The sequence below is a fragment of the Hypomesus transpacificus genome, chromosome 14 (assembly GCF_021917145.1).
Source record: "Hypomesus transpacificus isolate Combined female chromosome 14, fHypTra1, whole genome shotgun sequence".
Classification (NCBI taxonomy): domain Eukaryota; kingdom Metazoa; phylum Chordata; class Actinopteri; order Osmeriformes; family Osmeridae; genus Hypomesus; species Hypomesus transpacificus.
Window position 1 is genome coordinate 17,528,257 of NC_061073.1, and position 23,391 is coordinate 17,551,647.

At 48.2% G+C, this 23,391-nt stretch overlaps 1 protein-coding gene across 4 annotated transcripts; it reads left to right on the plus strand.

Annotated features, from left to right (window-relative positions):
* Window positions 1-461: 461 nt before the first annotated feature.
* Window positions 462-23,171, plus strand: dyrk4 (dual-specificity tyrosine-(Y)-phosphorylation regulated kinase 4). 4 transcript variants are annotated; one of them, XM_047034835.1, is made up of 15 exons: window positions 462-551; window positions 1,178-1,247; window positions 13,117-13,197; window positions 14,479-14,628; window positions 14,829-14,970; window positions 15,292-15,455; window positions 16,175-16,311; window positions 17,198-17,338; window positions 18,404-18,542; window positions 18,664-18,745; window positions 19,089-19,261; window positions 20,229-20,289; window positions 20,658-20,787; window positions 20,969-21,150; window positions 21,555-23,171. In XM_047034835.1, the coding sequence occupies exons 1-15, from the start codon at window positions 523-525 to the stop codon at window positions 21,875-21,877; spliced, it is 2,004 nt and encodes a 667-aa protein (XP_046890791.1). In that variant the 5' UTR covers window positions 462-522; the 3' UTR covers window positions 21,878-23,171. The 4 variants fall into 4 exon arrangements, with proteins under 4 accessions (XP_046890791.1, XP_046890789.1, XP_046890790.1 ...); XM_047034833.1 differs by lacking the exons at window positions 462-551; window positions 1,178-1,247 and adding an exon at window positions 8,184-8,850; XM_047034834.1 differs by lacking the exons at window positions 462-551; window positions 1,178-1,247 and adding an exon at window positions 8,184-8,850 and having other exon boundaries at window positions 14,482-14,628.
* The last annotated feature ends 220 nt before the right edge of the window (window positions 23,172-23,391 follow it).

Consider the following 23,391-nt stretch of genomic DNA (forward strand, 5'->3'; position numbering starts at 1 on the left):
GTATTAACAGTATGTATAAAGCTAGCTTAAGTGAAACGCAAATGAGTTAGCCTAATTCATGGACATTTTAAGGCTAAGGTCCTGTCAGAAATTACTGACCCAAGTGAAGGATTTCCCACCTCCTGTGATAATGAGAAGATGCGGATGTTCACACGCATTACTCTAAGCTTATAAATCCTGGAAGGCTTAACAAGCTATTGTGTAAGTACGCTCACAACTGTTACATTGAAAACGCAGGTGAATTAAAATGTAGGCCTAGTGTTCATTTTATTGATGCACGTCCTCCTAACCTTTGTGCAGATGCGGCTTAGATGCAGTTTGAAAGTATTCCCCAGAGTGCGATGTAACATTACCGTTTGAACATGCTAGGCGCGCCCCCTCCCCGCAGCTCGCTACATCTCAACACGCAGCGGACCGCGCATATTATCTATCTTTTTGTAAAGTATCTGGGGAGGTCAGCCGTGACCATGACAGAGGTACCGTCAGCTTTTTGATTTCTTGCAAAAAAAAAAGAGCCAAATCATGAGTGCGCCGAAGTCTACAGAGAAGAGGTTAGTCGCAGAATCTGTTGTTGAGTGGTCTGTCGGATAGGACATTGATTAATCCATTGAAAGTGATGTACGTAATACGAGTAGAAAGACACATAAAGATCATAACCTACTGCCAGTCTAGCGAAAGTTTTGGCTAATTACATTGTTAAACGCATGACTTAGACACGCACGCATCAGTTGCCGCACGCGCTGATCATCCATCTGTTGTTGAATGGACATAACAAATATATAATAAAGGGAAACTTTAGAATTTAGGCTGAACAAATTAGTTTAAATTCTTATTGGGGAATGAGGACCACAGCGAAGATCATACTTAAACTAGGAGTGGGATAGCCAGCGGGGGTCAGTATAGTTGGGATATTAGTTCCACTGATATAGCTGCTCACTCTGCAGATTAACTAGATATTCACTGAACAACATCAGCATCAACTTTAGCCTTCGGGAAACGTAAACAAACATTTAAATTCAGCAAGTTGCGCAAAATGTCTCCATTAAAACAGGCTCGGCTACGAGGCACTATTAGCAGTGCCTTGAATCAATTTCAAAGACTTATAATAAATGGCTTGTAACGTCATTAAAGAATGAATTAGCTTTGCAATCTCATGACACACCATATATGACCTCAGGAAAACAGTGAAGAAGCACCCAGGGCGACTGCCAAAGAACAGAAACGTCACCCTGCCTCTCCTCAAGAAGGTAAGAGGAAACACTATGCACTTTCATTTATGAACCATTTCCATGTGATTTCTGTATTCCAAATATTTGGATGACCTGTTTGCCCCATAGCTCATGAGTGGGATAACCAGTCCTGGACATGTATACTGGACATGCAACCAAGCCCCCGTGATGGGTGATACTTCCCTGTTAGTCGACTGTGGCATGTGCCAACTTCAAATTGCGAAAAGCCTTGAAATGTCTGTAACCTCCTGAGGAATGCTCAAAAATCACTGTTGCCAGGGAAACGGCCAGGGCTCTGTAACTGTAGTTTGTGAGTGCATCAGGATGTGTCTCAGAACTACATACTGAGGTTATGTGTTTATTGCGTGTACGGGATGGTACAGTAAAGGGACAGTACTCCAGCTTAATCTGAGAGTACCATCTGGCCCTCTCACCCTGCCCCCAGACCAGCCCACCCCTCCACCCACCACACCCCTCCCCTCCACGCCTCCACCCACCACACCCCTCCCCTCCCCTCCACCCACCACACACCACCCCTCCCCCCACCCCACCCCACCCCTCCCCTCCACCCCTCCACCCACCACACACCACCCCTCCCCCCACCCCACCCCACCCCACCCCTCCCCTCCACCCACCACACCCCACCCCTCCCCTCCACCCCTCCACCCCTCCACCCACCACACCCCTCCCCTCCCCTCCACCCACCACACACCACCCCTCCCCCCACCCCACCCCGCCCCACCCCTCCCCTCCACCCCTCCACCCACCACACCCCTCCCCTCCCCCAAGGGACTGGGCCACAGTGACCCTCCCTGACTACCTGACCAGGTCCATTATTCTGATGAACCTGATAAGGTTTCTCATCTCAGCTTTGTTATCCAGCGGACACCAGACACCCAGAATTAAAGCAGGGCCATTAGTGGGACCTCACCTCCCCTGACTTGGAGGCCTGTATCGGTGTCACAGAACATGGAGGTTCACTGCGGCTTGGCTCCATTAGACCCGACCTGCTGCCTCCCTCACTCTCTCCACATTGCTCCCTCTGGGTCCACTGGAGGGATGTTGGGTCACAGGCCTATCGTCAAAGCCAGGTCTTGTGGTAGTGAAGGAGTGCCTGTCTTTGTTCCATTAGTTACTGTTGTTCTCCGGCCCTTTGATGCACACACGCATGTATACAAACACCACCAGCTTACAGTCAAAGATATCTTGTACTGTACAGTATTGTACCGTGTTGCAGAGACATGCCAAACACCCTCTCCCCCTCCCCCCCCCCCCCCCCCCCCCCCCCCGAGTGAGTGGGCTATTGTTCTGTCTCGTATGAAGCATCCTCTACGGGGAGACGTGTCATGACTCATCATCTCTCCCAACTATTCTGGGAGTGTGGATGCCTTTGTTTTTTCACAAATTAGATTTTTACAGTAGCTTTTATCAAAACTTTTTTCTGTTGCGGTCTTGTAACTGTAGTCCTTTCACAGTAGTCACCATTAGAAACAGTTCATTACTATGTGTGTGAACTGTACACTTGACCCACTGTGAATGCACGTCATCTGGAAGAAACATTACACACCATTAAATAAGATGAAAACAGAGAAGTTACGATGCAGCCCCCCCTCTGTCATTCTAGAATAGGAAAGTCAGATAGCCAGCCTCAAGCCAGTGTGTGTCAGTGTTCACCCAGAGTACAGGACGGTGGCGTGGTGAATGACGGCAGGCTGAATAGCGTGTTACTAGATTACACTCTAAGCCCCCTCAGCTCAAGCCAACAGCTGTCTATCTGAGACAAGATCTGCACAAGAGAACAACACGAGAGGTAAGAACACAACATTGTGATCAAGCACGCACCTGGCATTCTCAGACCATAGTGTGCATTCTCAATGACAAACCGACAGCATCACCGAGGTAATTGCCTCGTTAATTTGCAGAGATTGTTTTAAATGAATGGAGTTGGTGTGACAGAGGAGGATCGCCTTGCAGGCTTTAACCTGGCTGGTGACAGGGCTCTTACAGGCCAGAGGAGGGACAGTGACATCAGCATGCTCATCTTACCAGAGCTGCTCTTTCCAGCTGTCACTCCACCCAGATGACCATGACAGAAGTAGGGGGCTTCATCAACTGGCAGGTGGCTCCCAATGATGTTGTCTGACTGTTAGCTGATACAACCCATCTGCATCCGTATTTGTCCTTCTAGTTCTCACCACGCCTACATCTCTCTGGCCCCGCCCACACCACCCCTTTATCTCTCTGGCCACGCCCCCACCATGCCTTCATCTCTTTGGCCCCGTTCCTTCGATCTTTTTCTGGCACACTCCCATCTCTCCATCTCTCCCTGGCCCTCTCTATCCTTCCTTCTATCTCTCTGGCCTGCTCCATCCCTCCATCTCTCACTGAGTAGCTCCATGCTTCCATCCTCAGGTACCTGTCCCACACCAGGTCCTGTCTGGGGCAGACGGGTCACCGCCAGGGCCAAGGCTAACATGATAGGGCTATAGTGGGCCAGCAGACACACACACACACACAAACACACACGCACACACACACATGCACACACACACAAACACACACAGCGCTTCACGCACACTTCTACTCACTCTGCCCCAACCTCAGGCCATAGTCAGACTTATACACCGAGACAAAGGAGCCAGCTCCCCCGGTGTCCACCTGCTTTCCCAAGAATAGGTGACCTTCTCTGGGGCCACCTGAGACAGACATGGGGCCGTGGTCCGGGTCACATGCCCAGGAGGGAGAGCAGCTTCTGGGGGAGCAGGACAGGGGTGATGAGGTAAGACCTCCAGGGACCCACCAGCCGTTCGGATACTCCTCACAGAGCAACTTTTGATTTGGCGAGAGTGTGAAACAAGACCAAAGTTAAGGCACTGTAAATATTCAAATTGGGAAGGAAAACACAAATGGGTTGGATGAGAGTAGCTGTGTTGTTTTGCATGTTTCGTGGTCTGCGATGGCAAAGGGTTTCTTTAATTGTGTGCTGCACAGAATGAGATAGACCATCAGACTGTCATTCAGGGAATCAGAGTGTTAACACAATTCTGGAAGTGTGGTCTTGTGACTGCAGCCTTAATCTACTCAACTATACTCTACGCACTCATAATCTCATCATCATGTTAACATCTTTACCTGCTTTGCTTTTTCCAGAATAGCTTTCAGAGGCAGTAGTTTCCCATGTGCGTCGTGCTAGGGGAGTATTTTTAGATAACCGCAGCGCCAGAGGCCTGCTGGAGAAGACAGCAGTAGGAATGGGATGATTCTGCTGAATCATTCAGATTTTCCACAGGCAAAATTTACTAATTGATCGGTTTGTCGGCTGTTTCTTGTTTCGTTCCATTTTGCGGTTCTGTGGAGTTTAGGACCCAGAGGGCTCTCTGACGGGTGCTTCTGGTTCAAGGTATTGATTTAAGGAAAATAGCAGAGGGGAAGAAGAGAGTAGAGGCAGAGATGATAGGGGCCGAGGGGTCAAGGGAAGAGAGAAGCACAGGTAAGAAGGGAGGATGGAATATTGGGATGGAATATTTTTGAAAGGCTGAAAAATAAGTTACAAAAAAAGGTTTCGATTTTTTATCTTTTGTCGAAAAGTTGAAAAAATATTTTTGAGACTTTGTTTTTGTTTTTTTGGGGGGGTTAAACAATATACTTTTGAAATATATAAATTTTAAATATTAATATATCAATATGATGTGAGGTCCAGTTACCAGCATTACACTAAAACATGTAGTAGTAGGCTAATGGCAATTTTTTACTGAAGTATATCAGAGCCCACACTTCTTTACTTGTACTTGAGTGAAAACGTCTAGTCAGTACTTCAACTTTCTTCTTTTTTTAAAAGGGTATCTGTACATCTACTTGAGTGAAGGATGTGTGTACTTTTGCCATCTCTGCTAAACAGTGATACCTTGAACAGCCATGTACATCAATTATCAATAGATACGCACAGTTGTCATGTTTATGAAATTATTTTATTGGTCCCTAGAATCCAAGAGTTACAAGGAATTGTAGTGTTCTGCTCTTTTCTCAGTGATTTAGGATTAGTCACTGTGGTCTGGGACATGCAGCACTGAACACAATAATGCAGTAATGCATCTATGACAAACCAAGCTGACTGACCCAGATCAGGATAGGGGCCCTGGTGAATCTATGTCATGTGTCTGTCTATGATGCATCTGGTCACAGTTGGTTCATTGTCCCTTGTCTGTGCCAGAGGTAAAAAAGATGAGTTTGGGCTGGCCTGTGTTTGTCTGGAAGGGAAGCTAGTATAGGTCACTTGTCAACCCTTACCCCCACCACTGTCTCTCAATACAAACACACGTGCACACACACTCTCAAACACACACACACTCTCAAACACACACACACACAGTTTTAATCCTTGTGTAGTGTGACGTTTGCAAACTCTTTCCTGTTTAATTACAATCCACTTACGAAGTTAGGCTACAACAGTAAACCCTAAAGTGTTTTTCTGTCTGGATCAGTACACAAGTACATGATTCTAATCTAAACAGTATGGTGACCTTACAGAGCGGGGTCCTCCCCTCCGGATGCTGTACATGAGGCCTCTGCCAGGACTGTCTAACCCTAACCCTTTGCCAGGACTGTCTAACCCTAACCCTCTGCCAGGACTGTCTAACCCTAACCCTCTGCCAGGACTGTCTAACCCTAACCCTCTGCCAGGACTGTCTAACCCTAACCCTAACCCTCTGCCAGGACTGTCTAACCCTAACCTTCTGCCAGGACTGTCTAACCCTAACCCTCTGCCAGGACTGTCTAACCCTAACCCTCTGCCAGGACTGTCTAACCCTAACCCTCTGCCAGGACTGTCTAACCCTAACCTTCTGCCAGGACTGTCTAACCCTAACCTTCTGCCAGGACTGTCTAACCCTAACCTTCTGCCAGGACTGTCTAACCCTAACCTTCTGCCAGGACTGTCTAACCCTAACCTTCTGCCAGGACTGTCTAACCCTAACCTTCTGCCAGGACTGTCTAACCCTAACCTTCTGCCAGGACTGTCTAACCCTAACCCTAACCCTCTGCCAGGACTGTCTAACCCTAACCTTCTGCCAGGACTGTCTAACCCTAACCCTAACCTTCTGCCAGGACTGTCTAACCCTAACCCTAACCCTCTGCCAGGACTGTCTAACCCTAACCCTCTGCCAGGACTGTCTAACCCTAACCCTAACCCTAACCCTGCCAGGACTGTCTAACCCTAACCCTAACCCTCTGCCAGGACTGTCTAACCCTAACCTTCTGCCAGGACTGTCTAACCCTAACCTTCTGCCAGGACTGTCTAACCCTAACCTTCTGCCAGGACTGTCTAACCCTAACCCTAACCCTCTGCCAGGACTGTCTCGATAAGAGGAGCAGTCTGGGATGTTGGCTGGAAGAGGCCAGGACAGTGGCCTCCAGTCAGCCAATAGGGATTTTTCTCTCCAGGGGGAATAAGCTTGGATTAAGCCCTCATGAACCTCTCTGGTTTGTTCACTTCTACTCAAAGAACACACATTTTTCACATCAAATGCACACTTCTGCAGGTGGATATATTGACAGGGGCTCTCTTTTAATTTACAGAAATGCAAGAATAATCTTAAAGTAATATGCTTTTACATTTTCAGTTGTTAAATGTATACACTATGTTAATTTATTGTACACTACTGCTGGAATGCCCAAATTATAAGTGGTGATGACTTGAAATACTGCCCCTGCGTTAAATGTTCTATTTCATTTAATTTTTCAGAAATTTTCCAGCTTTGGTACATTCATGTTCCAGCTACCCAATAGGACCTGGTGAACTAATTCCTGAAAGCTCCATTAATGAATGCATGTCTGTTTGGAGGTTGACCTTATCGTCACCTGTAAATGTGCCTCTCATCCACCCTGGTCCTGCTGTCGCTCAGCGAACCAGCAGATGCTGTTGCTTGCCTGCCAGTGAGGTCACTAGCCACATGCCTCTCTGCCAGTGAGGTCACTAGCCACAGGCGCTTCCAGGATGATGTGACGCTTCCAGGTCGGGCTGGCCTGCCTGATGTTCACTTCTTCCAGATCCCTGCTTAGCCTGCTGCCTGCCTTGGCTGCCTGTCACCTGAGAGGACAGTCTGTAAGCCACAGCTATCTCCATCCAACAGGCCAAGCAGGGATTCCTGTTCTAGTTAAGCTGTGGGTCATAAACACACACAGATGTAGCCTGGTTTTAGGGCTGCTAAGAGGGGCAATCAAGCAGAACAAAGGTGATAAAGACACTTGCTTAGGAACAGTAGAAGTTCATGTGATGTCACTGACAGGATGTCACTGACAGGATGTCACTGACAGGATGTCACTGACAGGATGTCACTGACAGGATCTTCATGTTTAAAGTTCTAGCATGTGCTTTGGAGAACGTCTCAGTTGGGTCAGTTGGCGCGATGCACACTCATGAGTGCATACATACACACAAGCACATGCATATACTTCATCAATCACTGGCACTGTGTATGCTCAGCCCCTTGCTGGCCGGGCCCAGGGCCGTCCTGGACTGTGTGTGCTCAGCCCTGTAAGATCTCCTTTCAGTTTGTCAGCAAGGCAAGGCGGCTTTGTCAGGGGGAGTGCAGGATGTGGTGGGGGGGGGGGGGGGTGGGGGCAGGTGGAGTGGGAGGAAGAGAGGAGAGGAGACGGGGAGGTTGAGATGGGGGTTGTTAATATGACAGCTAGTGACTCGGTCTCCAGGATACAGCCACAGGGAGGAGAGTGGGAGAGAGCGAGAGGGAGGGTGGGAGAGAGCGAGAGGGGAGGGTGGGAGAGAGCGAGAGGGAGGGTGGGAGGAGAGTCGAGGGGGAGGGTGGGAGGAGAGTCGAGGGGGAGGGTGGGAGGAGAGTCGAGGGGGGACTCATTAGTGAAGCCTGGGCTCTATCCCCCCAGCCTCCCCCCTGCCTCCCCCCTGCCTCCCCCCTGCCACCCCTGGAGGCCTCTGTGACAGGAAGCCCAGCTCCAGGCCCCCGCGGCTGCATCTCCGGCTGAGATGGGTCCCTTGTCGAGTCTTCTCCACACCTCAGCTGCTGCCAGCACAGCCACTCTGTCTCACAGAGCGCAGCAGCAGGAGCTGCCTGCCTGCCTGCCTGCCTGCCTGCCTGCCTGCCTGCCTGCCTGCCTGCCTGCCTGCCTGCCTGACAGCCTGCCTGGCTCCCAGACTGTGTATCAGTATCCAGGAACAGAGACCCAGTCGGGAAGAGGAGAAGAAATCCCAGATTCCTGCCTGGTTGTGGTCCCACCATAAAGGGGCATGTTGGGTACAGCATCTGACCTGTGGAGGAAGCAGAAGAACATTTAAGGGAATCTACCAAAAAAAAACATCCACTAAACCATCGGACACGCTAGTCTTGGAAAGAAAAATTACGTTTGAGGAAGCCGTCTAATAAGAACCAGCGTAATTTCCCCTGACCCAGGAGTGGGTGTGCCTGCGACCCCAGATTGAGGTCCTTGGGCTGGGCTAGGTGTGGGTCTGAGGCTGGGTGTGGGGGTGGCAGCATGGATGAGCCCTGCTATGGGGGGAGATGGGAGCTCACCTGCCTGCTGTGGCTTTGGTGTTCTCCAAGGATGCTGCTGGGGCAGCCAGGGACGCAGGAGACGGAGAGTCCAGCCTGAGGTAGGGGGGCACTTGGGGGGCTCTCAGGGGGCAGGGGGGCACTCGGGGGGCTCTCAGGGGGCAGGGGGGCGCTCGGGGGGCTCTCAGGGGGCAGGGGGGCGCTCGGGGGGCTCTCAGGGGGCAGGGGGGCGCTTGGGGGGCAGGGGGCTCTCAGGGGGCAGGGGGGCACTCGGGGGGGGGCAGGGGGGCACTCGGGGGGCTCTCAGGGGGCAGGGGGGCACTCGGGGGGGGGCAGGGGGGCACTCGGGGGGCTCTCAGGGGGCAGGGGGGCACTCGGGGGGCTCTCAGGGGGCAGGGGGGCGCTCGGGGGGCTCTCAGGGGGCAGGGGGGCTCTCAGGGGGCAGGGGGGCACTTGGGGGGCGGGGGGGCAGTGCATACTTGACAGCTCTGTGTCTCTGTTCAATACTTTATCTGCCTCTTTATCGCTCTCTCTTGTAGTCTCTCTCTCTCTCTCTTGTAGTCTCTCTCTTGTAGTATCTCTCTCTCTTGTAGTCTCTCTCTCATCCTCTCCCACACCCTCTATCTTCAGCTCTTTCCTTTTCAGGTCCACTGATTTCAGTCAGGGCGCTAATGATGCATTGTTGTTACTGTAAACTAACAAGCCAATTTCATGCAAATAGGCTCAGGTTACATTATAGAAGCAGTAATAATTCACCTTGGATGTCGTCAATCCCATCTGCCTTGTTGTGCTGTGGCAGTCGCCTGCGTCAGCGTGCTCTGTCACCTGGGTGACACTACCTGGCAGACTGACTGAGCGGAGATGCTGTCTGCTCTCTGGTGGATCCTCACTCCCTGGGCAGGAACAAACTCAATAACAACATCCTCTGTTCCAGACTGACACGTCAACTCCCTCCTCGGCTCCCATGTCTCCGTCTGGTCTCCGGAAGCTTCAGCGCTATGCTGACTGCTGTTATTACAAGGGCCAAGTTTCCCAGATTCGTTAAGAAGCTCTTAACGCTAAGATCTTCTTAGGAACGTTCTAAGAGCGCTGTAGAACGCTCTTAAAACTTTCCTGAGAAGACTTTCTGATGCGTCAGCCTCTGCCAGCGTTGCTGGTCACACAACGTGAGGCGCAAGTGATTTTATCGCCACTGTTGTTGTTTACTCGTTATCAAGGGACCTAGATGCCAGTTTTGACAGGAGAGAAACCAGGAAAGAGATGAGGAGATGGGGCGATGGAGAGATGGGGAGACAGAAATAGAGACAAAGAAGGAACAGATGGAGAGACACTGATGGAAAGAAAGAGAGATTGAGAAATAGAGTAACACAGTGTTGGAGTTTTGGTGCAGGGCAAAGGGCCATCTTTCTGGGTGGAGGGTTTGGTTACAGCAGAAAGTGACCACTCTGTGAAAACAGACACTGTTGCCTCAGTCATGCTTATCTCATCAGTATTACAGCCTCTGTAGACGTTTATAAAGCTAGAAAATTGATTTTTTCTGGGCTTGTTTTGTTTCTTCATTTATCAGTAAAGAATCGGAAAGGGCTGAGCTGAAGGCGGGTCTGTTGCTGCAGGGCTAGTCAGGGGAGGGAACGGGAAGCTGAGTGTCCTGTCTGAGTTTGATTGTGCTGAAGGAGCACTACACCAACAGGGACAGCTCAGCCTCAGAACCCTGCCCTGATTACTGGAGTGTCCTTCTGTTACTTAACAACCATCTCAATCACATTCATATGGCTGCCGCTGTCTCCCAGTGAGGAGCGGACGTTAATTCGTTTCGGCCTGCGGCTCAGCGTTGATTAGCCAATGGAAAAATGGCTTACACCTACATCATTGATATCAAGTTGTGAGGGTGACGGTGTTGGGTTTCTGATTAAAGAACTAAGAGGTGATGCATTGTTGTGCGCCAGAGAAATCCAGCATAATCGACATGAACCATATGAGATGTTGAGAGTGTTGAAGTGACAGGATCTGTGACCGCCGTTGCTGTATAACCTGAACGATCATTGTGTTACAAACTCTAACCTGCCTGTGTATAGTCTCGTCCAGTTCTTGAGAGCTTGGGGTCCATGTTGAAGTCACCGCGCAACAGCGCAATGAGAAGGCGCTCCCCCGTACAAAACCTGTCAGTGCTAAATTGATTTAAACCGGCCAGTACTCGAGCTGTTGCCGGGTCGATGACAGGTAAGAGGGCAAGAACAAATCTGTGTTGGAGGTGTCCAAGCTGTTAGCTGCAAAACCTGAACAGGTGGCCTCTTCCAGGATTTACGCGTCAAGGCGAATTGACTCAACAGCTTGCCTCTCGCAATAATCTCCCTCTTCTGACGACAGCGCTACTGACCCTGGGCTCAAACTGTTGACTATGACAGTTTGTGCTGCAAGGATCCGATCACTTCTTGAGTTGTCAGTGAGGCAGTAACTTCTGGGTATAACTTGAGCTACCAACATTTCTCGTGGTACTAGTGCGGAAGTTGATAGACACTTACTCAGAAGATGTTTTCAGCGCTTTGACTTGGGATTCATAATATTTTCACCTGCCGTCTACAGAACGATTGGAATATATCTTAATAACTATAAGGACATTGTTCACATCAACATGTTCCCCGAAATAAACAACAAGGTGAGGCAATATCAATGTTACGATGTTATTACTCCAACGAATACTCTCAAAGTTGTGTGAACTTCTCAAACTATTCATCTGATCTCCGTGACTTCACAGTAGCCTCACTAGCCTGAACCCGTGTATTTAATACATGTTACTATTTCACGACTTGTCTGTAACGGTTGTCTAATGGAGTGCCACAGTGTAAACAAACATGATCACAGACTGGTATTTGGTTCCCAAAAGTTCTGGAGGTTTCCAATAATCTCATTACGTTTTTTCTTAATCTACCATGTATCCATATTACAAGGACATCAGTAAGATTTACAAGTTATTTGGTTTCTCAGCACAGACATAAGGACACTTAGACAAACTGCTCACCTATGTACCCTCCAAACCCCACCACCACCATCATCAACTACATCTACAACTACACCAGCCATGAGAGCTCAGTCAGAGGTCTACCATGTCATGGTGAAACTTGACATCTTTGGTGATTTTAACGTCCTGTGAACTTGATCAGCACTTTTGGACCAATGATTCCAAGCAATACTGTGAGGTACATCCCTATAGTGGAAGACTTTTGCCGCGTTTTTTCCAAACATAGGCGATCACACCCCCCTCCTCCAGTTGTAGTACCTTATCATCACCAGCTCAAACTCTTTTTGAGCTCTCTAACCTTTTCTCACCTCTTAATAAGCACTACAGAAAGCGACCGCACTGTATACGGTGACGCATTCATTACTAAACCTCTGAAACACAGAGAATTTCCTATTGTGTAGTAATGACTAAGCAGGCTTAAGGACAGCCAGTCTGTGAAGCTTAGTGCCGGTCTGCCCCTACCACAGTGACCTACATCGCAGGCCAGCCCCCCCCCCTCCCCCTCTGGGCCCCCCCTGGGGGCAGCCATGTGCAGGTTTCTCTCTCCCATCACCATGACGACACAGGTGTTCAGATTGGAGTAAGAGGGGGACTTTCTGCATGGAGGTCAAACTCCTAAACATAGCCACGGTTTGGAGTCATCCTGGGTGGGCGATGTTACCTGCCAGTACACGCATGGTTATGATGTGGTGTTAAACAGAGTTAAACTGTACTGCATGCTAACTGGCATCATCCCTTTATAGGACCTGCATACACAGACCTTGACATCTGGTTCAGTGAGAACCTGACAGATGTTAAAGATTCAGCAGATGTTGTTAGTTAAAGATGATGTCTTTGTAACTGGATCTCTTGCCGACCGGATTGTTGCGAGTCTTGCTAGTTGACAATGAAGTGTCATGTCCAATCCCTCGCAATCGGCTCTACTCCTTCGCAGCTGTTCTCGTTTCTAACCCTCCCCAGACTGCCAAGCCAGCCAGGCTGTGTGTATTTGTGTGTGTGTTTGTGTGTGTTTAGCCTGTGCCTATATGTGGTTCAAGGCTTTAGTCCACACATATGGTGTTTTTCATTACAGCCAACACACAAGCCACCACACAAGCCAACACACAAGCCAACACACAAGCCACCACACAAGCCAACACACAAGCCAACACTCGAGCCATCTGATTAAGCTGACATGTGCTGGCCCGCCAGCTAAGAGTAGCCCCCCCCCCCCCACACACACACACACACACTGACCAACACACGCACTCACACACACTCACCTAAACACGCACAAACACACTGACAGACGGACACAATGACACACTAACTGACATTGTTTGTTTCTTCTGATCTGTCTAACCCCCAGTCTGCAAGACCAGAGGCTTTCCCCCACTCAGACAGTCACCAGACAAGCAGGACTCAGGCATCCAGCAGGACCTACTCCCAGGTGAGCCTTGCAGACACACTCAGAAGAAAAAGGATCCTCTGATCGAAAGGATCCTCTGATCAAAAGGATCCTCTGATCAAAAGGATCCTCTGATCAAAAGGATCCACTGAAAGGGCGGAACACCAGGGTCATTATTTCTTTCCTGTCTCTTTCCCTAACTATACTTTCTGAAGGCTTATGTTTGTAATCAGGCTACTGTGTAGCCTACTAGGGACAGCAGGGCTAGGCGTTATCCCTGACTCTAACCCTGACCCTGATCTTATATCTAACCCTAACTTCCCACGGAAGTTCATCAGACCCACCAGGAGTCAGCAGGATTCCAGTTTCAGTGGTGAGGAGGAACGGTAGCTACTTTTTTTTGACACTGCAGCTTACTGCAGCAGGTGGCTGGGAGATATATTTAGCTTCTCTCTCTGCGTCATAACCAAGCTGGCACGCACTGCTGCATGGTGCGCACGTGAGATGACATTTCTGCGGCTATGTATAAACCCAGCCAAGAAGCGCTGCTTAGTGCTGCTGTTTGAACTGATGAGACTGTGGAGATGAGCCTATGTTTAGGTGTAGGAACACAGCTGTGAGGGAGAGAGGCTCTATAGGATGGGCCGCTGTAGGGGGGGGTGTGAGGGGTGTGGGGGGGGGGGTGAGGGGGGATTTGGTCTGAATGTCATCGTGGGCCACGTGTGTGTTCTTCTGGAATAATGCTAGAGGTCTGTGCTGTGGAGACTATGGTAGGCACCCTCCAGGTTATGATCTGTGCTAGGACTATTCTGATGTCCTGACCCTGGGTTCAGAGTGTGCTCCTCTCCCCCGTCACTACCGTGGTCCTGGCGGCCAGACTGCAACACATGTAAACGCGCTGCGTCAGCAAGCGGGATGGCAGGTAGAGAAAAGAAGTCCTGCCTCTATTCAGCTCCCCCACAGTAGCGGTGGTGACAGGTCCTGTCAGGGCTCGGCCCCAGGTCCTCGTCCCCCAGCAGCCCTCTCTCACTGGACTCAGTAACTCCATCCTCCACCCTGGGAGAGCTTGGTCATCTGAACCTCGGCAGCCCTGAAATGGGCCCAATCAGACGTGGCACAAAGAGACTATTGCCATAACCCAAGTCTAAACCTAGCCCTACGATAGTGATACATTTATCCAGCTGGAAGAACAGATTATCAATTGACAGTGCACACTGGCTAGAGTAATTGGCTGGAACCAGTTTTAGGAAATTACCTCAAGGGACAACAGTACCCTTTTTTAATGTAATTTTTTTTATCATTATTTTTTTTTCTCTTGTGAAGAAGTTTGGTCCAGTGTCAAGCACGCTGCCTCAGCTGGACCCTCCTGTGATCCAGGTGGTGGTCAGCACGGCCAAACTCCACCACCAGTCTGACAGCATCCTGCCCCATATCAACAACAAGAGCCTCCACAACACCTACCTGACACGCCAGGTGAGAGAGGGGAAAGAGACAGGGAGATGAAACACAGTGAGCCCAATAAGAGAGACACCGATATTAAGAGAGTTGGAGAGAGAGAAAGAGAGAGTCGCATCAACTGACTCTAAAATAGACTGCCCACAAAAAGCAAAGACCAAAGACTTGTGGGGGTTGGAGTTCTCTGTGTAATGTGTCAGTTGTGTTGTGATTGACAGGATGAAAGGCCAAAACCAACAGAGTTCTCCACAAGGTTTGGATCCTCGGAGGAAATCCTGTCAGACTCCGTCAACACCAAGAGCCTCGGCAACAAGCAGGAGAAGATGTGTGAGGGGCAGAGGCTGCCCATGGCCCCTACAGGTACCTGATGGGGGCAGCCAGGGGGGTCACTAGCTAAGCTTTTTGGTTGGTCGAAAGTCCATAGCATCATGGCCCCAAACAAAAAGAAAAGCACATAAATGTGACTGTAAACAATGGAGATGTGTAATCTTTTCTTTTCCTTCTCTTTCTTCTCTGCCTTCCTCTTTCTGTTCTTCATGTCCTTTCTTGTCCCTTCCTCCTCCTATTCCTCGTCCTCCTCCTCTTCCTCCTCCTCTTCCTCCCCCTCTTCCTCCTCCTCGTCCTCCTCTTCCTCCTCCTCTTCCTCCTGCTCTTCCTCCTCCCCTTCCTCTCCTCCTCCAGAGGCTCTGAAGCACTTCCAGGGGCGTCTGACTGAATTTGAGCAGGAGGAGATCATGGACTACTCTGAAATTTGGTTTCTGGGTCTGGACACCCAGAAGATCGAAAGTTCTCATGGAACGCCCCAGAACTCCGGTTATGACGATGAACACGGTAGCTATATGATGGTGAGAATGTTAAACTGATTGGAAAATCCATACTGCTTGAAGATTTTGAAGATGCTTTGTCAGACAGTTTGAAGGAGTCGGACAAGGGGGAATCCCACCCCAAACAGTGGAAAACAGGCCTGCTGTACCATATGGGACTGGCAAGCTACGTTACTATGCTTCTCCACTCAGAATGACTCTTCCTAATGTTTACAGTTTTAACTGGGTTCCAGTTATTCCGGTTGCTGATCCGGTCAAAAGTAATCTGATAAAGCGGTGATCCATTGCTGTAAACAGTGGTGAGATGACATTAAGGCTGAGGTCAGAGGACTGGCAGTCCCACAGGTGGTTTGTGAGCAGGACTCAGCCTCAGTGGGTGTTTGACCTCTATGAATGGACAGACTTCATCTCTGGCCGACTGTCTGTCTATCCGACTGGCGGTCTCACTGATTGGCTGGCTAGCTGGCTGGGGGTCTCACTGATTGGCTGGCTAGCTGGCTGGCGGTCTCACTGATTGGCTGGCTAGCTGGCTGAGTTTGACTTATCGAAGGTGGTCTCTGAGACCATCACGCACAAGTCAGAAGGCAGTCGCATTATCGAACCATGCACTGAGTAATAAAACAAGGGAATGCAGCCCAAGAGCTGTATTGTCACTAACATATACAAAGACATGCGTTGTTGTGACCTGGTGTTGAACACCGGCGTCCTCTTGACTTCTTTGCCTGTCTGCTGTATTCCAGGTTCTGCATGACCATATTGGCTACCGGTTCGAGGTTCTGGAGGTGATCGGGAAAGGTTCCTTTGGTCAGGTCCTCAAATGTCTGGACTACAAGACCGGCGAGGTGGTGGCCATCAAGGTCATCCGGAACAAGAAAAGGTGCAAACAGCAACACACTTTTGTGACCATATACCTTACTTTCCACAGGGAGCTGTTTACTGACTGACACAATCCAATTTGGATACAAAAAAAACATCTGTGAACATTAAATGAACATTTTGGCATCAATCGTTCTATAAAGCTCTTCAAATTAGATTGTGATCCCAGAAGCCGGACATTAAGTTGATCATGTGAGGTCAACGGAGATGTGACTGCAGCCGGATCCTGACGCTTCTGGGAAAAAGAAGGTCATCTGACCCCTTCTGCTCATTTCTGATCTTTCTGGGAAACTAAGGTCCCCATTGGTCCCAGAAGTCTTCCCCTCTGGTGGTTGCTTTACCTGTCTTTTGCAAGTTGACCTCAGGGAGTGTGTGTGTGTGTGTGTGTGTGTGTGTGTGTGTGTGTGTGTGTGTGTTTGTTTATGAGGGTCCATGTGATGGATGCAGATCCCATGGGACTAAGGAACTCTTCAATAATGCAGAAAACTAAATGGGTGCTTAGTACTGTAGGCTGGGATGGGGAATGGTGAGGGCATAGTCTCAGACAACACCTTCACTTCTCAGATCCTGTTTCTCAGAACATACACATCTAACCTAACATCTGAGAGGCCCAACAGACACCCAACACCATTCTGTTCAAGGATACCTATGAGCTTTTGTAAATTCTGAGAAAAAAGTGCTCCTTCTAAGATGCATTTAAGAAGCACTTAGGAAGGGGTGCATTGTTGGATTATACCCGTTTATTGAATACAACCATGGATAAATATGTTTTAATACAAACTGGATTTGTCCTCTGTTACCTGTTATGTTATATTTGATGTGATTTATTTGTATTTCATGATTCAAATGAACTAGAGGAATATTTGACATGGTTATTTGGCTTGCAGGTTTCACCATCAGGCTCTGGTTGAGCTGAAGATCCTGGATGCCATCAGGAGGAAAGACAGAGACAACTGCCACAACGTCATCCACATGAAGGAATACTTCTACTTCCGCAACCATCTCTGCATCTCCTTTGAGCTCCTGGGGTGAGCGTGTGTAAACGACTGAAAAACGGAAAATGATGAGAATGAAAGTAGTGTGTTTGCTTACATGTGGATGGGGGCCAACAGACCGACAGACTGACACAAACAGATCGACAGGCAGACACACAGACACATTAACACACAAACAGGCAGACAATCAAAATAACTGAGGGAACATGCTGAAAGAGGACACTGAATAATTGATTACAAAATCGAAGACATTCAAGATGAGCTGCCTCTTCTGTGGTTCGACAGCAGGACTTGAGCACCTCTCCCTCTCCCCGTCACTTAACCCTAAACACCTGATGCTTGCTGGGGCAAGTGAAACAGGAGCGCAGGGCTTGCAGACCAGTCCTTCAGTCCTAACCCTGGTCCCTGTGTTTGAGGGTGGACACTGGAACATCTAGCTCCATAGCTCCCTGTAGGAGCTGGATTTGTTGTAGAGCTGAATGACCTTTAGAAAGACGTCTTCTTGGACTGTCACCTTGTCTTGCATTACGGTCATCCGAATCCTTTACTTAAGGCTTTGATTAGGGCCATATCTCGTTCCTCCTCTGACTCCAGGGTGTGAGGGGATCCAGTTACAGCAGTCTGAGACAAGGTGCTTTACACAGCATTAAGAAATACTAGTGCTCACTGGCTTGACTCAGCCAGGCTTCAGATTACATCGTAGATGAAGACAAAGAACAAGACTAACATGTTCCACACATTTGAGGTTGTTTTATATTAGCAACAAATACCACAGCGTGTTAGGGTGTTGTTCGTTCTCAATAGTGATGCAGTAGCGCCCTCTTGTGGATAACTGATGAGAGAGAGAGAGAGAGAGAGAGAGAGAGAGAGAGAGAGAGAGAGAGAGAGAGAGAGAGAGAGAGAGAGAGAGAGAGAGAGAGAGAGAGAACCAAGGGGGAACCATGAAAAGTAGAGGCAAAGCTAGATATGGGTACACCACCATTTAAAAACCTCCTAAATCTTCACAAGCTCAGAACATCAAGTTAAATTAAATGAACAAATGGCCCTTAATGTTTCACCTGGAAAGGCTTCTGAATGACTTTCTGGGTCCTCTTCCAGGTTGAACCTCTACGAGTTGATAAAGAAGAATAACTTCCAAGGCTTCAGCCTGGCTCTGATCAGGAGGTTCACACACTCCCTGTTAAAGTGCCTTCAGATGCTGAATCGAGAGAAGATCATCCACTGCGACCTCAAGCCGGTAGGACCCACCACACCATCGAAAGCCTTCCGAAAATAATGTATTTTTGATATGATATCATGTATGTTTTGTGATTGACTGTAATGGCTTGTTAACGTGTGTGCTGTTCACATCATCTCAGGAGAACATCTTGCTGACTCAGAAAGGACAGGGGCACATAAAGGTGGTGGACTTTGGCTCCAGTTGTTATGAGCAACAGAGAGGTAAGCCATATGTTTCTGTATGTAAATATTGTATATCGTATGTGCACACTACCAGTAAAACGTTACACCCCTGTTTTCCAGTTTATTTATTATTGAAGCACTTAAAGTATTGTGAATAGCCTGAAATTGTAAAAAGTTAAGGGATAAACTAAGAGGATGAAGACAATTGGGTTACCAAAAGTGGAAAAGTAAAAAATTGTTGTAAGAAATAGTAGAAATACTCCCACAAATGGTCAGTATGTAGTTCATTCAGTTGTGCGCCAGTGAAAGATGTATAGCTCAAAGCCTCCTCTCACTCCATGTCTCCTATTTGTCTCTCGCCCTCCGTCCTCTGCCTCTCCAGTGTACACATACATCCAGAGCCGTTTCTACCGCTCCCCAGAGGTGATCCTGGGCCACCCCTACAGCATGGCCATCGACATGTGGAGCCTGGGCTGTGTCCTGGCCGAGCTCTACACTGGCTTCCCCCTCTTCCCTGGGGAGAGCGAGGTGGAGCAGGTCGCCTGCATGATGGAGGTAGGGAGGTGGAGCAGGTCGCCTGCATGATGGAGGTAGGGAGGTGGAGCAGGTCGCCTGCATGATGGAGGTAGGGAGGTGGAGCAGGTCGCCTGCATGATGGAGGTAGGGAGGTGGAGCAGGTCGCCTGCATGATGGAGGTAGGGAGGTGGAGCAGGTCGCCTGCATGATGGAGGTAGCGAGGTGGAGCAGGTCGCCTGCATGATGGAGGTAGGGAGGTGGAGCAGGTCGCCTGCATGATGGAGGTAGGGAGGTGGAGCAGGTCGCCTGCATGATGGAGGTAGGGAGGTGGAGCAGGTCGCCTGCATGATGGAGGTAGGGAGGTGGAGCAGGTCGCCTGCATGATGGAGGTAGGGAGGTGGAGCAGGTCGCCTGCATGATGGAGGTAGGGAGGTGGAGCAGGTCGCCTGCATGATGGAGGTAGGGAGGTGGAGCAGGTCGCCTGCATGATGGAGGTAGGGAGGTGGAGCAGGTCGCCTGCATGATGGAGGTAGGGAGGTGGAGCAGGTCGCCTGCATGATGGAGGTAGGGAGGTGGAGCAGGTCGCCTGCATGATGGAGGTAGGGAGGTGGAGCAGGTCGCCTGCATGATGGAGGTAGGGAGGTGGAGCAGGTCGCCTGCATGATGGAGGTAGGGAGGTGGAGCAGGTCGCCTGCATGATGGAGGTAGGGAGGTGGAGCAGGTCGCCTGCATGATGGAGGTAGGGAGGTGGAGCAGGTCGCCTGCATGATGGAGGTAGGGAGGTGGAGCAGGTCGCCTGCATGATGGAGGTAGGGAAGATAGTCCCCAGCAGCTGTTAGTGAGGATAATCCCAGGGTTTTCACTTCTGGTAACTTTTTTTTAAACCCGGTTTATAGTACTGGAGCTTATTGTAGTTATCTTAACTTAAACAATATCTGCTGATGAGATTTGTTTGATGTTCCCAGTCACACTAACATGTTGTTGTTTGTGTTGTTGTCATGACCAGGTTCTTGGGATGCCTCCCAACGATTTTGTGCAAACTGCCTCCCGGAGAAGGTTGTTTTTTGGTAAGAATGAAACACAGTTTTCAAACATACAAATGTTTGCTGTACCAATGTAACTAGCTCTGTGTACTCTTAGGGCTTCATTTACTATCATTGCGACCGCAGCTTAATTTGCGCCTTTGCCCAACCGCAAATAGCGGACGGTGTATTTCCGCATTTTGTGTGGTATTTATCAATTATTATTATAGATTCTTTGTTATTATTATTTCATGCCTGAAATAGGCGCAATCCTGTTAGTAACTGAGGCCCTGAGTGTGTGAAAGATGTATACAAGGAGAACCAGTCACCCTTTTAAATGAAAATATGTCATCCTTTATTTTAAGAGTAAATCAACCAATCCGTAATAATAATGAAACTCACATGACTTTCAGACTCCAAAAGTAACCCCCGAAACATCACCAACAGCAAAGGGAGGAAGAGGAGGCCGAACTCCAAAGATCTGGCCAGTGTTTTAAAGACCAACGATGCCCAGTTCCTGGACTTCCTGCAACGCTGTCTCTCGTAAGCCAATTCAGAGAAGTCCCCTCCACATACTCATTAGATTGTTGGCTACATGATAGCAAATACCACCTAGAAATGTAATTAAAAAAAAAAAAAATGGAGTCATATTATTGTTGTTTTGTACTCGTTGACCTGTGTAGAAACATCTCCCCTTTCTGACTGTCTGTCCTCTGCTGTCCAGATGGGACCCAGTGAAGCGCATGACTCCAGACGAGGCGATGCAGCATGAGTGGATCCTGGAGTCTCGCCTCATCAAGCCCCGCCCCAGGATACGCCCCATCATGACGAGGCCCGCAGACAGCACCAGCAGCACCGAGAACAACTTTGAGCAGACTTATCGTAAAATAGTTGGGAACAGGACAGGTGAGATTTTGGTCCACCTATACCTCGTCTTCTAGTCATAAGAAGTCTCGTAATAATCCGTCTTGGGTTACACTTTATTTTGAGAGTCCGCTGTACACAACCTGCCAATAGCTCTGCTGATAATCAAAAACTGGTTCGAGTTTGAGGGTTAGAATTACTTTACCATTTGTTGAAAATGTATCAAGTGTACTATGAGCATTTAATGATAATCTACATTTTCACTATTCAAATTAAGTGTTACCCAGTGTTGTGAAAGGAAACTTGTATCATCATATCATGAAGGCAGTTTAGAAAGTGCCAACTTTGGCTGCCACCAAGAATGTGCACTCCAATAAAACAATAATCTATGAATTCATTTCAACCAGTGTGTAAGTTTAAAGGTGCACTCTGATTCTGTCATGCAGCAGAGAGACTCCAGTCACACGACAACAGCAACAACAAGTTGAAGACCGACAGCTATACCACGCACGGCAACATGACCTCTGTCGCCCACGGCAACATGACCTCTGTCGCCCATGGCAACATGACCTCTGCTGGGCGTCTGCGTCCCATCGGCGCGTCGGCGGAGGAGGAGGTGTGTGAGGGCGTGGTCAGGGTCTCCAATGACTCCAAGCAGGAAGCAGGCGGGGAGAGGCCTGTGCACATCATCATCAAACCCCAGCAGGAAGTACTTATCAGTGACGGAGAGAATCGGGAAGTCTCCCAATGTTTGCCACCAATCATGTAGCAGCCTGACTAAGGGATTTGTGGAGGGGGGGGCACCTCTCTGGCAACAGGACTGGTCTACAGGAAAGCCCCACCCACACAACGAAAAGATGGGTTTCTTAAACGTTCTCCTTAAAATGTCAAATAGTGTATTTTAGATCAGTCTTGTACAATGTACATTGTGTATAGATCATACTGTCTGCTGTACCAAAGCAATTCTGCTGCAAGATTTTTTCATTTCTGTCTTCCTTTCTGTCGTGACCTCCTTTAATCCTGCACCCAACACAAGGACTAGTGTTTGAAAGGGTGTGTCGTTTAATAAAGGAAGAGCCAAAGAAAGATTTCATTATAACTTCTTTCAACAGTTTAGTAAAACATTTTTAAAGCTCTGTATATCTTATGTAATTAGTTACAATAATAATACAAATGTATGATGGTTAAGAGATGTAAGATTTCCTAATGCATTTACGTTTTACCACATCAAAACCTAGAAGGTGGATTTGTTATAATTAATGGATTTTCTTGTACATATACCTACTGTGATCTTTTTAATGTAATGTAAGGTACAGAGTTCAAGATAATGGTTCAGGTTATTGTAAAGAAGTTTAGACAAGGTTTTACTTGTACATGTGTTATTATTCATGAAAGAGAGATTTTGTAATCTATTGTTTCTGTGATTATAATATTTTTTACTGGTAGATATTGAGTGACAATCCTTTTGTTGATAGTTTGTGCCTTGCAGTATTAGAATCCTTGCACTTTACTGATGTACCTTTGAGTAGAGGAGGGAGTTTTGTGAACAATATCCTGTGAACACTACCCTGAAAACATCAAGGTCTTCTGCCAGGAAGTGATTATAATGTACTGTTACTATAGCATGATGCTGTTGATCCAAAGTGATTTAGTATAGTCAAGAATATGCAGGTATGGCTGCTTGCTTATGTCATGGACACTGACAAGGCCTATACTTACATCTTAGGCACATAAGTCAAAACTTCAATTGCAATTTCAAAGCAACAAATTAGCTTTCAGATTCTACCCACCTACACTGTGCCCATTATATCATTGGTTTCAGTTACTAAATGTCATTAAAATGATGGAAAATGTAAATTGACTTGACTGAAAGTAAAACCTTTTGTATGACAGGTCCTCCTGGCATAATGACGTCAGGAATCCGTGTTCTAAACACAGGTCGGCATCTGAACAAGTCTACCATTAGACCTGCCCATACAGAAAGTAGAAATGGGTTGAATTGATTTGTGTCCCAAAGATAGTGTGGCTATTTTTGATGTATTTTATTGGCAAATAAAAATTGTTATTTCAATTTTGTAAGACTGATTTCTTCAGAATGAACACTGAACATATCCAGTAAGACTAGGTTGCAAAACTATCAATGTGCCAACGCAGCTCATTACAATCACATAACAACGTTTTGGCCTACTTTATCGACAAAAAAGAGATGCATCTTTGAGGCATTAATTTGAGCAATAAAGACATGAAACATCCGACAGGTGGACATGAGTAGTATACAGCAAC